This window comes from Dicentrarchus labrax, unplaced genomic scaffold (assembly GCF_905237075.1).
Source record: "Dicentrarchus labrax unplaced genomic scaffold, dlabrax2021, whole genome shotgun sequence".
In the NCBI taxonomy this organism is placed as follows: Eukaryota; Metazoa; Chordata; class Actinopteri; family Moronidae; genus Dicentrarchus; species Dicentrarchus labrax.
Window position 1 is genome coordinate 3,504,967 of NW_026136715.1, and position 16,465 is coordinate 3,521,431.

At 39.9% G+C, this 16,465-nt stretch overlaps 2 protein-coding genes across 2 annotated transcripts in view; one reads left to right on the top strand and one right to left on the bottom strand.

Moving 5' to 3' along the window:
- The window catches only part of tcea2 (transcription elongation factor A (SII), 2), a 125,692-nt gene that overhangs the window by 80,067 nt on the left and 29,160 nt on the right, over positions 1–16,465 (top strand). The window lies entirely within an intron of this gene.
- LOC127377234 (Ig-like V-type domain-containing protein FAM187A) lies at positions 306–3,963 on the bottom strand. Its single transcript, XM_051424956.1, has 5 exons — positions 3,769–3,963; positions 2,865–3,124; positions 2,146–2,508; positions 897–1,135; positions 306–532 (listed from the first exon to the last, which is right to left on the bottom strand). Exons 1-5 carry the CDS (start codon positions 3,961–3,963, stop codon positions 306–308), a joined length of 1,284 nt encoding a protein of 427 aa, XP_051280916.1.

The following is a 16,465-nucleotide window of genomic DNA, read 5'->3' on the forward strand; positions in this document are numbered from 1 at the left end:
AACACTGCAGGAACCCCATTAAACACAGATACTAATGTGCTTTCACACTGAAAAAAACTGTTTTCCACACAACAGACCCAAAAGCTTTGGGCTAACACACATTACTGGCATATCCACCTACCTCACATATATAAAGCAATCTGTTATATTAATCATAATTATTTCAACACTATTTGTGGAGGAGGTATACAGTCATGCCAGCTGTCCCTCATGAGGCTGGACTGGTCATTTAACATTGAAAATCAAACCAAAAATCAAAATGGTGGCTGATGATAACTACCCAACTACCAAGTATTAAAATGAGTTTAATCCGTATGTGTTTCTCTGGTGTCTCTGAGGTGTCGGACTCCAGCTCTGCCGAACACTAGAAGGCAAAATACCGCTGTCATGACAGCATATGATGTTAACACTGTCTTTACAGCTCTTGGGAAGTCAGGATGTGATGTCACAGACTGTCCCCGCCCCAAGTGGACGTAGACCAGCAGACGTATCTCGGCAGCCTGGTGACCCTGCAGCCAGCAGTAGTAGACACCTAATTTACAAAAAAGGATATTTTAATCAAATGAAACAACCTGGATCAACAATACATACACTGGAACTTATGTGGTGATGAGGGACGGCTGTGTAGCCAGGTGATTGACTGAGGAAGGGAGCGCCACAGTGACGACTGGTTGGCAGGTGAGCAACAAAAAAGACTTCCAGAACAAACACTGGGAGAACAGGGTGCCATTTTGTGCTGTAGGGGTGTATCACTGCATCAAAATATATCCCACAAATTAGCACAAGTAAACAAATAAGTAAACAAAACACCACTTAAAGGCTAGCAGAATAATAAAATATAGATAGTTTTCACAAGGCTTGTCCGGGCTGATAGACTAGTGAACAGTAGTAGCTACCTGAGTCCTGAGTTTTTGCAGGTTTGAAGACCAGGTGGTGTCCGGCGTCTATCAGCAGCCTGGGGGGTGTGGCGCTGAGGTTACGAGCTGCCGAGTGTTCAGATCGGTAGATGGGTTCAGATCCTCGGTCCCAGGCCACGGCCATGTTAGGTCGTGCCCCAGGACAGCCCAGGGTCAAGACATGGTCTGCAGGGTGATTCAGGTAAAACACTGGTACCTCCACTGGCAAGGAGGCAGAACTAAAACAAAGAAACAGAGTCATTACATTTGAGATGCATTACATTTATATTTAGCATTTTTGCTGCTAAACTATAATCAGTGAGTGCAAAAGGAAAATATATTATTAATTATTTATAAAATGAAATATTCATTTTTAAACAGATATTGACATTTGGTCCAAAAAGGCTTTGAGTGGTAGATTTAGTGTTCCATGTAGATATATTTGGCAAAAAAACTGTAGAAATTACTATTACACTTTTGGACCTGGTGGCAATAATTGACTTTGTTGTCAGGTGAAGATGATTGTGGTCATGAGAAGGTATCTTAAAAAAGGATTAGCTGTATTTTGCTTGTGGGTATTCATACTCCTCAATGGGTGAATCCTAATGTTTTTGGTGACCCCATCGCACTTTCTTTTAACCCTAAAAAATGCAAATAGCTAAATCTAATGTACTAATTCTCATGAACATTAATGCTCTCCAGGGGCACACTCCAAACTTCGTCAACGTCAAGTATGGTAGCTTGGTCAGTAGCCATATACTTCAAACTATGACGCTGTAGGTACTGTCTAGCATCAGTTTGGCATGCACAGGGCTCCACGGTCAAGTTTGCAATAATAAATATGCAACGTCTGGTTAGACAAAATTTATTTCAAAATAAAGGTTTAGGTCAAGGAAAAGATCATGGGTTTTGTTAAAATAAGTATGTAACGTAACAGGATGTAAAAAAAGAATTCAACTTTTTACTCACTTTACCCCTCTTTATATTACATCACCTGACTTCAACGGCACATCAAAACATTATGTTAGAAGGGTGCATCCAGAAATTAGACAAAGTAATAGTTTGATAGTTTGTAGGGCCACTGACCGAACTGCCATATTTGACCAGCTGGAATTAAGAAAGGGTTGCCAGTGGATCATGCACCATGTAAGGCAATGGTCTGGCGACTTGCACAACTCACTCTACCCCCAGACCCAGGTGCTGCACCACCTGTCTGTCTTATCTATATACCTCTTATTTAAGCACTTACTTGTACCCAAGAAACGCCATCAGAGCAAGGATTTTGGAAGATGGGGGAGGTTTACTTGGACAAGTTACTTGACAGCTTTTGACTTCCAGCTTGGCTCCAACTCTACTACGCTTCAGTCGACCAAAAGCCCTGGGCACCGCCCCTGAGCCGCATGAAGTGACCGTCTGATTGGCCCGTCTGTAGCGTACATGCAGGAAGTGGGAGTGGACGTAGCAGAGTCCAACACGAACCTGCTCTCCTGGTGCTCCACAGCGATCGCAGACTGACCAGGGCCGGAAGCTGGTGAAGACCTGGTACAGCGGCTGAGCAGAACCGAGTGATTTTCTTTCTTTCCTTTTCTTGCTCGTAGTTTCTGAAGTGAGCCTTGGAGCATCAAATCAGAATATGAGTCACTTAAATTAGTTGTTTATTGTGGGTTCATAATGACATTGAATATCAAGCTGATTAACAAAGAGTTTGTTCCGTCTGAGTGTTTAGATGAACAGAATCCAATATTGAAGAGATATTTGCAGAAACATACTAAGGATGTCCATACAGAATTGATGTGATTTGGGTTTCGATGCACGTTGCTGGAAAGCATTTAGTCAATTGTACTTAACGGTAAAATAACACATTGATCATCATCAGTGTCAAAATCTCACGACTGTGATGTCATATTTCTAATAAGGTCACAGTAATTAACTACCCGTCTTTCTTGTCACCTCGGGGTGAAGATGAACGTACGTGCTTCCTGGATGTCCAGGTCGTAACCATGGAAGAAGTCTTTGTGGGCGGAGCCGCACATATAGATGCCGGAGTCGTCGGGACCCGCCCTGAAGATGAGCAGGCTGAAGAGACGGATGGAGAATCGACTCTGCAGGGCGCCACTGTGAGGGACATGGCTAGGGTCAAGCAGCTTGTTGCCATGGTGATCAGTCAGGGCTCTGGTCTCCTTGGAGCCGTCCAGATGTTTCCTATAGAACCACACAACTGACTGGACCTGAAGCACACCGAGAATTAAATGACCAAAATATATCTGCTGAGAATCGATAATGTTATTCAGCTGATCAATACCAGAGCAGATTACTTTAGCAGATGCTGAGATTTAAGTCTCCCATTCTGTTTCAGAAGCAAAATACCCAAGTGATTCTCTCATTTTCTCTTTTCTCCTCAGTTTTACACAGCTCCATTTAACTGTGCTTGATTTGTACATATTTCTTCTGTCTTCTACAAATCCTACTTTTCCATAAAGCAGACTAGAGGCTGTGGATTAAGGCAGCTGAGCAGCTTGATAATAACTCGATCCATTTACACAGCTGGTACTGTACAAAGAAAGGAGGGAACGTAGTGTATTCTGTTAGTTATGCTATTTACATTACACAAATACTTTTTTGTACTGGTTGTAACTAACTCAACAATGTATTAACTTGTGAGGATCACACACTCTTTTGGGTATTTTGGTAAAAGGCTGATTTAAGTACAATGTCAAGAAAAACTGAACAAAATTTGGCCAAAAGAGGATTAGGTCGACTAAAATGTTACATGTAACTGCTGTAATAATTCTTCTGCTCATTTGGAATTAAAGAGTGAATTCATATTACACAGACATATAGCAAGTGTTTATTTTATGCTTAGTCCTGTTACCTGTTGTGGTTTGCAGTGGCAGGGCAACTCCAGAGTGACTCCAGCCAGGTAGGCAGCATTGGTGAAGGTCAGGAAAGCAGGGCAGGCTTTTCTAGCAAATACATCCTGCTTATCCTCGGGGGCCTCATAGCTCCACACCTCAGGACACAGGAGGAAGAAGAGGAGGAAGAGAGGAGAGAAGGATGGAGGAGGCATTAAGCGTCTCAGAGGATGAGGAAGGTTTGCACAAGCCACAAAAGTCACAACTTCAAGTATTTCTACATCTCAGGAACCTCTTTTTCTATTTCGTATTTCTCATCTGAAGAATAAAATTCAAACAACTGTTCTGTTTTGAAAGTAATTTCATGACAAAACAGGTTTAATGGAATCTGATGAGGGTTCTCTGTTGTCAACGCAAACATCTTGAAGTCCAAGACCAGTCTTATTAGCTTAATTCACAGAGAAAGAACATTAAAAGCAATAATCCTTCTGAAGGTATTCTAACTAAATCCTCTTTTCTTTTTTATTCCTCCTCAAAAATATACAGCAATTAATATCGTGCTGCTGTATATTTTACATAATATAGACAAACCTCAGCTGTGGTTGCTATGGCAATAGCATGCATCTTTTGCTGAACTATAAACACAAGAAAATGTGTCAGTTTAATTCAATTTGTCCAATACTTTGCTTTATGACCCAATACTTCCAAAACTATGTGATAGTTAGCAAATGTTAGCATGCTAAAAGCCAAACTAAGATGGTGAACATTACACCTGCAAACATCATCATGTTAGCACTGTCTTGGTGAGCATATGAGTAGTAATTAGTAATTAGTAGTAAGTAGCATTACTCAATAAAGCACCACTGTGCCAAACTACAGCCTCACAGAGCCACTACCATGGCTGTAGACTGTGTAGAATACTACGACACAATTGATTAAATATGCACAAGAACATATATTTATTTGCAGTTCATTTTTGATGGTTTTAACTTTCATCAAGATTACCAGATTAATCTGTTTTGCATAATTCCAGTGTGACAGTGTATGTCATTCATATTAAAGACTTCAGGGAAAGACATACCTGAACCCTCAGATGGATCTGAAGAGAACTAAAAATAAAGGCCTTTATGCAGTACACACTAGTTGTTGTGGATGATGCTGGCAAGAGTACAAATCATGGGCATCGCTTAGAAGAAAAATGTTGTTTTCTTGTGATGCTTTTAGTCTCTTAAGTGTACCTGACTTTTCTCTGTCCAAAATAAAATTATATTTTGTTTTTGCTATCAGACTTCTGCTGATGTCTGTTTGTGTGTGCTCCTACACCCACAAACTGTCCACATATCACAAAACACCAATCTGCCCTACGTACTGGGTACAGATGGTGCAAAGTGTGTGAAATCCTGACACAGAAAATTACCAATGCCACTCCTCTATTGCACCTCCTTCCACTGAAGCACATCAAAACAGTAAACCGCCGCACCGCCATTAAAAACACTTTTCCTCAGGAAAAATGCATTGCGCCAATGCTGAGCTGCACAGAGCTCATAATCCACACTTCAGAGTTTGTTGGTGTGAGGTGAGCTATGCTTCATACACTTAATTCACCCTGCACTTCCTCACAATGCTGCTGCAGGCAGTTGTGGCTGTAATATTATAAAGCAGAAATAAATGAGTGCAATGATGCAGCTCCCTGTTGAGCTGCAGGTCTGTGTGTCATCAGGCCTCCAGCACAATAACTGAATGCAACACACTGCTGACCATCTTCACTGCCTGGAGACACGGACAAGACTTGTATGATGTAAGCTGGCAGTCTTGGCTGAAGGCATGCACTGAAAGATGATTTCACTGTGAGTGTGTGTGTACAGCAGTTTTAGGGTGGAATTTTTTCGGAACAATACAGAAGGTGTCGGGGCAGCAGGATGACTAACTGTGTGTTAGAGGGGTAAACACTTCAGATGACACCTCCCTGTTTACCATTAACACAATGCAATTTGGTTCATTTCCCAAACCCCACATATTCATTTTAGAAAACAAAAATCTCATGGCTGGGGGCATTATGGGAACAATGCTGCTTCGACAAACAAATGCTTCATTTGGTAATCACCATTTTTTTCTTTGTATTTATTATTATTTAACTGATAAATGTATTTTTTCTCTGACTTACACAACAACAACAACAAAGCAATAGTCGGTAAATGAGACTCAGCATCACCAGCAGACCTGATATTCACCAGACACTGCCGGTAAGTTGTGGCTTAAAGGGGATTTGCTAGATGGTTTATCTTTACTATGAAAAAGGAATAAAAGGAGGTAAAAGCACCATAACGATACAGAAATATACAAATTTAGGTAAAAGATGCTCATTTCTAAATCCACAAATATGTTTATATGTTAAAAGGTGTTTATGTTAAATGTTTAGTCTGTAACATTTAGCAGAATCTGTTGGCAAACATGGAATATAATACTCCTGTTTTCTTCACCTGAAATAAATTATTGTTGTTTTTTTGTTAACTTAGAATGAGATGACAAATATGTCAGTGGCAAAAACAAGAACTTCAAGTGGATGTACTCTGACTGACAGGCTCTGATTGTTATGTAAGTGTTATTATGTAAAGGGTCCCTACAGAGATAGACCTTTTGAAACAGCTGTTATATTGATATCTCTTGACTCCATAGACAATCACCAACTTTGCTTGGTCAAAATAAATCCTAAATTCACCCACGTAGATGAGAAAAACAGCAGTTTCAGTTGCTCTAACAAAGCAACACTATTTGCTGACAAATCCCATATAGGCCATTTGAGTCTTATTTTATTGTTAAATCAAAATTAAACATTTTAATTATAAAAAACAGTCATAAATCTAAGTATCATTTCAAACTTAATAACAAAGCATGTCTAAAACAAAAAAAGTGGTTTAGCTTGTGGGGACCTGCACACAGGAAGTGAGTCCCCTGACGATGTGAATGCAGGCACACACATCTCTGGATGTTTGTACTATACTCGTGCAACACACCACCAAATTAAACAATCAAATGTGTAACTGCCCTTTAAGAACAACACTTTTGTGACACATTTTGTGATCTTATGCACTTATTGGCAGGATGACATCATTTGTCTGTGCCTCCAAAGGTTAAGGTCAGAGAACCCACATCGTCATGGTTACAATAATAACCACTTGGCTAGGGCTAGGGAACAAAAAAAAAATGTTGACCATCAGTAGGAAAACAGGGAGCAGATAGCAGTTCAACTTTGTCGCTCTACAACAACTTCCTTATTTTAAGATAAACCTAATACCCTTAAATGTCTCAACCACCAAACAGTTCTCTCAGGACGGGACAAAACTTTACAGAAAAGTTTTACTTTCAACATTTAAAACAAAAAAATGGCCTCACAAAGAGGACAAGCACTCTCTCACACACTCCCCACACACTCACACACACACACACACACACACACACACACACACACACACACACACACACTGATGTGTGACAGAGATACAGAGTTCCCATGACAGTGCTGGTTAAATATAAGATACAGAACGTGTATTACTGCTGACCTTCTTTCTCCAAACATCATTCTTTTAAAACTTCTCCTTTTTCTCTTCCTGTTCATTAGCTTTAGCTCCAATGTAAACATTTACTGTCCACGCTGAGGCACCATATACAACAATTTCTATGTCTCCATCCTATTTTTCCTCTTGTCCACCACATCACACCTTAATCCCACAACTCAGTCCTCCTGCATTATCTTCCAAACATCCATTAATTCAATTCTCTGGTCTGTCTAAACAGCACATCCAGCCCACCTATATTTTTCCAAACAACCTTTTCTTCTTTGTTTTCATCATCTGTCCCTGTCTCCTCCTCCTCCTCCTCCTCCTCTACTTATCGACTCCATCTAATAGCATCTTTTCTGAGGCTGGATGTTGAATACCTGAGAGTTTATCCCGTTATTATCACTCCTCCCCCTCTCAAAAAGGTCCATTACATCACCCAGATATCTAGTTCTTTTTTCTCCTCCTCCTCCTCAAGATAGGGATTTTTTTGTTTCGTTTTTTGTTGTTGCAGTAACCTAGTTGTGCTTTAACATGTGCAAATGAAGGATGGACTTTCTTGCTCTGGTGTGTTGGACAGCCAAGATGAATGGAGACATTCAATTCAATTTTATTTGTATAGCGCCAATTCATAACAGAAGTTATCTCAGGATGCTTTCCAAATAGAGCAGGTGTAAACCGAACTCCAGACATCTTAACAATGAAATCTGTTGTGGATATTCATGGTGCTCAGGATGAATCCTACCTTTCCTCTACTACCACCATGAAACCAGTATATACAGGTGCATCTCAATAAATTAGAATATCACGGTAAAGTTAATTTATTTCAGTAATTCAATTCAAAAAGTGAAACTCATATATATTATATAGATTCATTACACACAGAGTGAAATATTTCAAGCCTTTATTTCTTTTAATTTTGATGATTATGACTCACAGCTAATGAAAACCCCAAATTCAGTATCTCAGAAAATGAGAATATTAGTAATAGTTCAGTATTGTAGACTCACAATGTGCCTTCAAGGATCTCTAAGACTGGTTCAGTAGGCTACACAATCATGGGGAAGACTGCTGGCTTGACAGTTGTCCAGAAGACAGTCATTGCCACCCTCCAAAAGGAGGGTAAGCCACAAAAGGTCATTGCTAAAGAAGCTGGCTGTTCAGAGTGCTGTATCCAAGCATATTCATAGAAAGTTGAGTGGCAGGAAAAAGTGTGGCAGAAAAAGGTGCACAAACAGCAGGGATAACCGCAGCTTTGAGAGGATTGTGAAGCAACAACAATTCAAGAATTTGGGGGAGATTCACAAGGAGTGGACTGAGGCTGGAATCAGTGCATCAAGAGTCACCACACACAGATGTATCCAGGACATGGGCTACAACTGTCAGAAGCGTCTTACCTGGGCTAAGGAGAAAAAGGACTGGACTGTTGCTCAGTGGTCCAAAGTCCCCTTTTCAGATGAAAGTGAAGTTTGCATTTCATTTGGGAATCAAGGTCTTCCTCCAAAGTCTGGAGGAAGAGTGGAAAGGCACAGAATCCAAGTTGCTTTTAGTCCAGTGTGAAGTTTCCACAGTCAGTGATGATTTGGAGAGCCATGTCATCTGCTGGTGTTGGTCCACTGTGTTTTATCAAGTCCAAAGTCAACACAGCCATCTACCAGGATATTTTAGACCTCTTCATGCTTCCTTTTGCTGATAAGCTTAATGGAGATGCTTATTTCATTTTCCAGCAGGACTTGGCACCTGCCCACACTGCCAAAAGTACCAAAACCTGGTTTAATGACCATGGTTTTACTGTGCCTGATTGGCCACCAAACTCGCCTGTCCTGATCCCCATAGAGAATCTATGGGCTATTGTCAAGAGGAAGATGAGAGAAACCAGACCCAACAATGTAGACGAGCTGAAGGCCGCTATCAAAGCAACCTGGACTTCCATAACACCTCGGCAGTGCCACAGGCTGATTGCCTCCATGCCACGCTGCATTGATGCAGTAATTCATGCAAAAGGAGCCCCAACCAAGTATTGAGTGCATATATATATGAACATACTTTTGAGTAGGCCGACATTTCTGTATTAAAATCTATTGGTCTTATGAAATATTCTAATTTTCTGAGATACTGAATTTTGGGTTTTCATTAGCTGTAAGCTATAATCATCAAAAGTAAAAGAAATAAAGGCTTGAATTATTTCACTCTGTGTGTAATGAATCTATATAATATATGAGTTACTGAAATAAATTAACTTTGTCATGATATTCTAATTTATTGAGATGCACCTGTACCTGACCAATCTTCCATCTTTCTCAGACACAAAGAATGGATGTGATTGGTTACCAACCCCATGTAGTCTTTCTGAGTTAAATTAAGGAGCAATTTAAGAGATTAAATTAGAATAAAAAAGGAAAAAGAAGCGCACAGGGGCAAAACATTTATCCATTTTCTCACTCTCTCCAGCATACTTCTCTTCAGCCCAACTTTTTCTTCTCCTCCCGTCATTTCATCCATGAAATCACAGTATGCATTGAAGCATCAAATACATTTCACTCCTTCACCCCTTGTTTTCCTCTTCTCCTTCCTATATTTAACTTCCTCTACACTTCATCTTCTTCACTATCCTGTGCCCTACACCATGTACAACCAAAGCCAAATCCTTAGAAAACCCATACAGATATGTTTATATAACTGACATTTACACCACTGTTAAAGTTTAATCTAATTACATCTAATATGCTAACCTTTCCTCCTGCTTCCTGTTGGATTTCACAATTATGCTGAATGTCATTTTAGCCTAAGGAAAGTCCTCATTTTATGAAAAACGACTTGTACCTGCTTTGCAATTTGAATAGTTTAACCTATTGACTACAAATCGCATAAACATTACATTATTGCTGATCATTTTATGCCATATCATTTCTTTTTCCCTTCCAGACAGCCACTGACTTCAGTTAATTTCCGGGAAATTAATTTGCAGATGCACATAAATTGAACATTAGTGGTGGAAAAGTAATATTTTTACAAATAAATACATAACAAAAAACCTGAAATGCAATGAATGCACCATTAAGAGAGTTTTTCAGAAGCGCCATGAACAAGATGATAACAATCTTGTACAAATAAGTGAGGATGATTATGAATTGAGCATGGAAGTACATTATTCACCTTAAAAACTGTGTTTATGCCTTTTTCCCTACTTAGCAAACTCTATCCACTGAGAAACACAGTGGAATGTGTTTTTCTGCAAAAAGCTACTGAAAACTAGCAAGTGGTCAAGATTTGTTTTTGTTAAACTGAACTTGCAAACAGCAGCTCAACTAAGCGTTTGTCATTTGTGGGGATTTGATGGAATAAGTGATGTCATTTTTCTTGGAACGCCCGCTTGCAGTTATTTCTTTAAAATTCCACTATCTCGAGATAACGAGATAATCACCCATTATCGAGAATACAAAAGGTCATTTCCTCATATAATGTTTATCTGAGCTCAGGAGTGCCACGCCAGCATATATCGATGACGCATTGGTTTAACATAATGGATATTGCATAATATTCATTTTCATACAAAATGAGCCAGCAGCCAGGGTAAAGCACATGAAAGGAATCTGGACAGTGCTCTATTTAATAAATTGCATTTTTAACTTGATTTATTTAGTCAGGAGTGCATCACATTTCCAGGAAATGAATAACTTAAATTAACTCGCAGATGTATATTCTGGTAACAACTCTTTTCTGGTCATGACAGTGATCCTGAAGGCGGTGTGATGAAATGAACCAAATACATATTTTTGAGTTTTCCATATTTATTTAAAATCACCTTCTCAGCTTCCATACTTCATCTGCTTTCATCATCTCAAGCAACACAGTTCTGAAGAATGATTTTCAGTCTTCTGAGCACTAGCACTGTTGAGTTTTTTCAATATTATCTAGGAAATTAAATTTATGTCTATCCATTCAAACTTTCAAAATGATTGTTTTACTGTTCATGGTTGCCTTCCCTAAAACATGCTTCTGGATGCATATTTTATTCATGAGAGTGCCTTGCACTCACCTTTCTGTATGTGTGCACTAAGTGCAGGGCTTGATAAGATTTTGGATTGGAGCACCAGACTTTATTTATTGATCTGTCCTCCCTCTGCCTTCTATTTATTTCCTCCAGCTGTTCTTTAAGATTCAATGAACGAAGCCTGGAGACAAAGTCAGAGTGCTCAAACAGTAGGCATTAGAAGCAATCAGGTAGTCTCAGGCAATACTGCACTCTGTTTAAAGCTGTACAACTTTCAGCCTCACTGTTGGCGAACTTTGTTTGCTGAATTTAAATTCTGGTGTCGGGTATGGATGGATCCTGTCTGCATGCAAATACATAAATACTTAATAATAAAAGACCAACACAACTGCTCTTTTAGCATGATCAGTCCTGGAAAAGCGGGGCTGATGATTATTAGATGTTTTACCATAGTCATCCCTTTGGTTTTGAAAGGGCTGAACACTTGCAGTTCTCAACTATCAAGCCATGAAATGATGAAAAAGAATAACAACTTTCCAATGGGGAATTAGCTTTTTACTCGATTTTTTTTACACAGACATAGTTTCGAGATTCAATCACACACACACAATGGTGTAGATGTAGAGAAATGATGAAGTGATGGGCCCTGCCACGTAGCGGTGCCCTGGGAGCAGTTAGGGAGGGGAACTAGAACCTTTCCAGCTACCATCCCATCCTCTATACTGTGGTCCATGCTGGATTTGAATCATCAAGCCTCCAGCATCCAGAACTTCATAAGCTAAGTTCCCACAGAACTGAGCTACTGCCACTCCAGATGGTACCTTGTCGCTGAACTTTTCCTACCTGGCATCCAGGAAATGATGTCATTCTGTAAAAAAGTAAAATAACCCAATTTGTGCCCTGCCTTGAACTTGGCACAAACCTACCAAAGACTTTGTATATATCCAGACAAGAGATGTTTATGAATAATAACGAATATTTAGCCGAATTATATCTCCCTAATATCCTTTAAAGTGTTTCTGGTGCCTAGAAATGGAATTACGCTTCTTTGGGCTGCATGTTGGCGACCGTGCACAGGACGGTTTCTTTGTACTGTATGTTTACATCCATTTCAGTCCTGCCTTCTGACAGGAGTTAAAGCAACCAATCATTTGAGGTTTGTGTGTTTATTGACACCTCTATGACCTATGGTTACTCATAACACCCCATCCTGCATAGGTTCACTGATGTGTGTGTTATATCACATAATTCTGATTCAAGCCAAACCATACGCAGGACTCAGGATGTGAATCCGGGTCTCTGGTTTCAAAGACCTTGTACTCTCACCATCCACTCAGACCTCCAAGAAGGTAACACTTGCTTAACTGGAAAACCATTGCCAGTGAACATAAAGTTATTACATTTCCTCAAAAGTTTTTAGTATACATTTCTATAATCCAAAATGCATCCTTGCTATTCACTCCTTGTCCAAACAATAGCATTCATTTCAAACTAAAATAGGTCATCAGTCTGGCCTTAGGTGATGGGTGATCCCTTACTTTTGCACTTCCACTTAACACAGAGCAATAATGTGGACAGTTTTAATTTTGGCTTCCATTAAAAAAAAAAAACAGGAAACAACCCTGCGATGGACAGGTGAATTAGAAAGTCTGAATTTCATGTTTATTTGTGCAACCTGGACGACAAGTCACTGAGCCCACATAAGAAGCAGAGCTAAAACTTAAATGCTGTCTACTGTGACACTACAGTGCTGAACCAATCAGTATCTGTCATGTAAACATAGTTCTTTTATTTTGTTTTCAATTTCCCTCAGTCAACAGAATGCCCGCTGAGGACACACACTCCTTTCAACAACATCCTGCTTCACATTCACAGCCGTTAAACTTCATGCACACTGCCCAGGTCCAAATGCAGCCCTCCACTGTTGGCCAGTGAGCGGCACCACTCGAGCAGTTGGCAGTAGTGCTGCTTCGATCAAAGGCCAGAGAAGAGGAGCTGTTGAAGGAAGAGGAGGTGTTACACATTAATTCTCTACACTCAACATTTCCCAGCTGGTCCTGTGAAGCCTTCTCTTCAGGGGATTTTATTTCAACTACTAGCCTGGCCTGAGGACAGTGAGGGTTGTGGCTCAGTTCAAGAATCTGACTCAGAGCCTGACTCAGAGCCTGATCGTTACACTTTTGGATGTGGTGAATTGTGAATATTTATGATACTCCACCAACAGGCAAACGTTTCTCCTTGTACAGACACATTAGAATTGAATGAGCAGATTGCTGTGAAATTAAGAACTTTATGAGTACTTCCATTTTGGATAAGCCTTTCTCTAATGGGCAGATTGACATCAAATTTGCTTGATTTGATCAATACATCCATGCACCACAGACAATGGACTCTTGCACAGTAGGATTATTAAAACCAATGCCACTCTCAGGACAAACTTAAAGGGACATTGTGTAGTGTTTTAAGTATTTTATTAGCTAAAATCAATGTCTTCATTCATAAATGTGTCCTTATTGGTGTAAAATTACCTCTGCCAATGATCTGACTTATCCTTGTAAGCAAAGAATTTCTTATCTGTTTGTACATTGGACGGGCAAGTCCATGAAGGCTTCCATGTTCCATTTTGAAAAACCATAATCGCTGAGAGGGACATAAAGCACTAGCCTACCTGTCTAGCTAATCCACAACGTGTTTTCGTTCAGAGCCAGCGTCACGTGACTGAAACGTGGAGGATAATACTTATGCCGAGCCACAGGAGAAGGAATCCTCGTCACCAAAAAAGCGAAAAATGGAATTAAAAAGGCAACGTGACCGGCAAATTCAAAAAACGAGGGTAAACATCGGGGTAGCTTTTCCCAGGTGGGAAGAGCTAATGAAGGAGAAAGACTTTCAAAGGGACGCTGAAGTTGCCTGCTTTCTCCTCGACAGGTAGGCTTCTTGGTACATAACCATAGTTGCAATACGCATTAGAAAACGCGAGGCACTAGAGAGCACTTTTCGTTTGAATGCAAAATACAATTTCACCGCTAGATAGGAGAAATTCCTACACAATGTCCCTTTAATATTTTTTAAACATACAATATGTCATTTCTGCCTCTTGACAAAAGACATATTTTGATGATGTTGTGAAGTAGTGTGGGATCATGGGAGTTGTTGTCGGCACCATTATCATCATTGCAGTCAGCTTCTCTCAGGTTAAGATTCCTTCAGTGTTCATTATTCAAGAGGTTTCTACCGGGAGCCAAATTATCCACAGAGGTCTCCTCCTCTCCAAAACAAACGGATCCGCTGATTAAAACCGGTAAAAACACTGAATAAAGCAGTTCCACCTTGAAAATCATTGTTTCTCCAAAGCTGAACTGCTGCTAACTAGACAGACCACTAGTGGCAATCAGGTGGACCTGGAGGAATCCAGCCGGGACAGTACCATTTTGCGCTTGTACTATACAATAGAATGAGCTGCCAGTGTCTGTCTGTCTAATGGTACAGTCCTACCTTGAGCTGGCATGTACAGAGATATCATATTGAATTCCAACAATACTCACAAGACCCAGAGCATGTGACATGAACGGAATAATACTGTGAGATATTGTGAATTAATTATGAGAAAATACTGAACAGATATAGACATTCATCATTAGGTGTCCTTCTTAGGCATTTTAACTTGAATTGTAATGAATTTATTTAATACAGTATAATGGCTATGAAAAATGATCCAGTAAATCTGATTTCTATCAGGAGAGACTTCATTTCGAATGAACGAATATGGTGAATTGACATGTGCACAATAAAGAAATGTGTCGAGTTTTTGGGCCATCAGGATGTCATCATATTTAAAGGAGTTGGTGAAGCCGTGATTAGTATAGGAAACCATCCTGATGGAGGCTACTCACTGATAGTGGTAGTGGCGGTGATGATGCAGGGATGAGGAGAACAGTTGACGATCTGAAGTTGAAGAGGAGTGGACTGCTCAACCTGAGTACTGGATATGAGGAACTGGAGGTGGTGGAGGGTCACAACAACTTCACGCTGAAATGACAGCTGGCAGCATCAGAGAGGAGAACAGATTTAAGGTTTGACAGCAATGACATGATTGACTGGAGGAGATTGTGGCTTTTGATTGACTTTCATTAGAGTTATACCAAATTATTAAATTGCAGCAGAGCTAGCTCAGTGATGATACAATGAGGCAGGAGCAAACAGAGAGACAGATAAAAGAAGGCTATATTTGTCAAGATCTTATTATGGTAATAGACAGCGTTGCCTAGTCTATAGGATTTTATTTTCCAGAAAAACTAGAGTTGGATTTATTGCAACCTCAACAACCTTTTCCTGATTGAAGTGGGCCCCGGCATTGTATTACTCTTGGAGTGAAAGTGAGAACTGAACAAATGAGGGAATAGCTACAGTATGCTTCCACAGACCTGGAGAATAATGCTCTGCAGGCTTAGGATGTAATGAACATTGCAGTCTTTCTGGGACATCAGGAGGTCTTTCAGCTTTGTTCTTTTACTATTTTCATCTCCAACTGTAATCTTTTTCATCCTGTGTACCACACAAAAAATATTTCACTTTTTACTTTTGAACTCATTTCCTCATTCTGCCATCAAAGGAAAACATGCCTTGGAAATCATTTGGCAAGAGCACTGATGGACATGTGCACCAGTGGCAAACAGTAGAACACTGTGGTTATGCTGGGAATATCATGACTTAGTGTGCAGCAGGGAGCAAGAACAGTTCTCAGCAAATCTTTCTTGGACAAATAAAGCCAGGAACTGGCTGTTTATTTGTATTTCAAATGCAGACCTGCAAGAGCGTTATGGTTTAATCATAGAAGTCCTGTTCATTTCCACTGCGGATGCTGCACTGCTAATGGAGGACAGATACATTTTGGGGAATATCATCTGCCGACTGTGTAGCTTTGCTGAGGATGAAGCCTCGATATGAGGTCATTACAGGATTCTGTGGCCATTAGATTTGATGGAGTCCCAAATGGTACGACTTAATAGAAAACAGTAATGAGGTGGTGGAGGGGAATATGGATACATCTCTTTTGTTTTTGCCTCCAATACACAGCAAAGCTTTCATTAACTCTGGGTTAAAATAAAATAAATATTTGCTAGGTTTGTGTTCAAATATCTATATTCATTTTTTTTGGTGTTCTCT

Excerpts from the sequence above, each read along its gene's own strand:
- LOC127377234 (XM_051424956.1), bottom strand. The coding sequence starts at position 3,963 with ATGCCTCCTCCATCCTTCTCTCCTCTCTTCCTCCTCTTCTTCCTCCTG. Across the intron at positions 1,136-2,145 it reads ATGGCGTTTCTTGGGTACAA|TTCTGCCTCCTTGCCAGTGG; the intron begins GTAAGTGCTTAA and ends TCTTTGTTTTAG. Across the intron at positions 533-896 it reads TGCAAAAACTCAGGACTCAG|GTGTCTACTACTGCTGGCTG; the intron begins GTAGCTACTACT and ends TTTGTAAATTAG.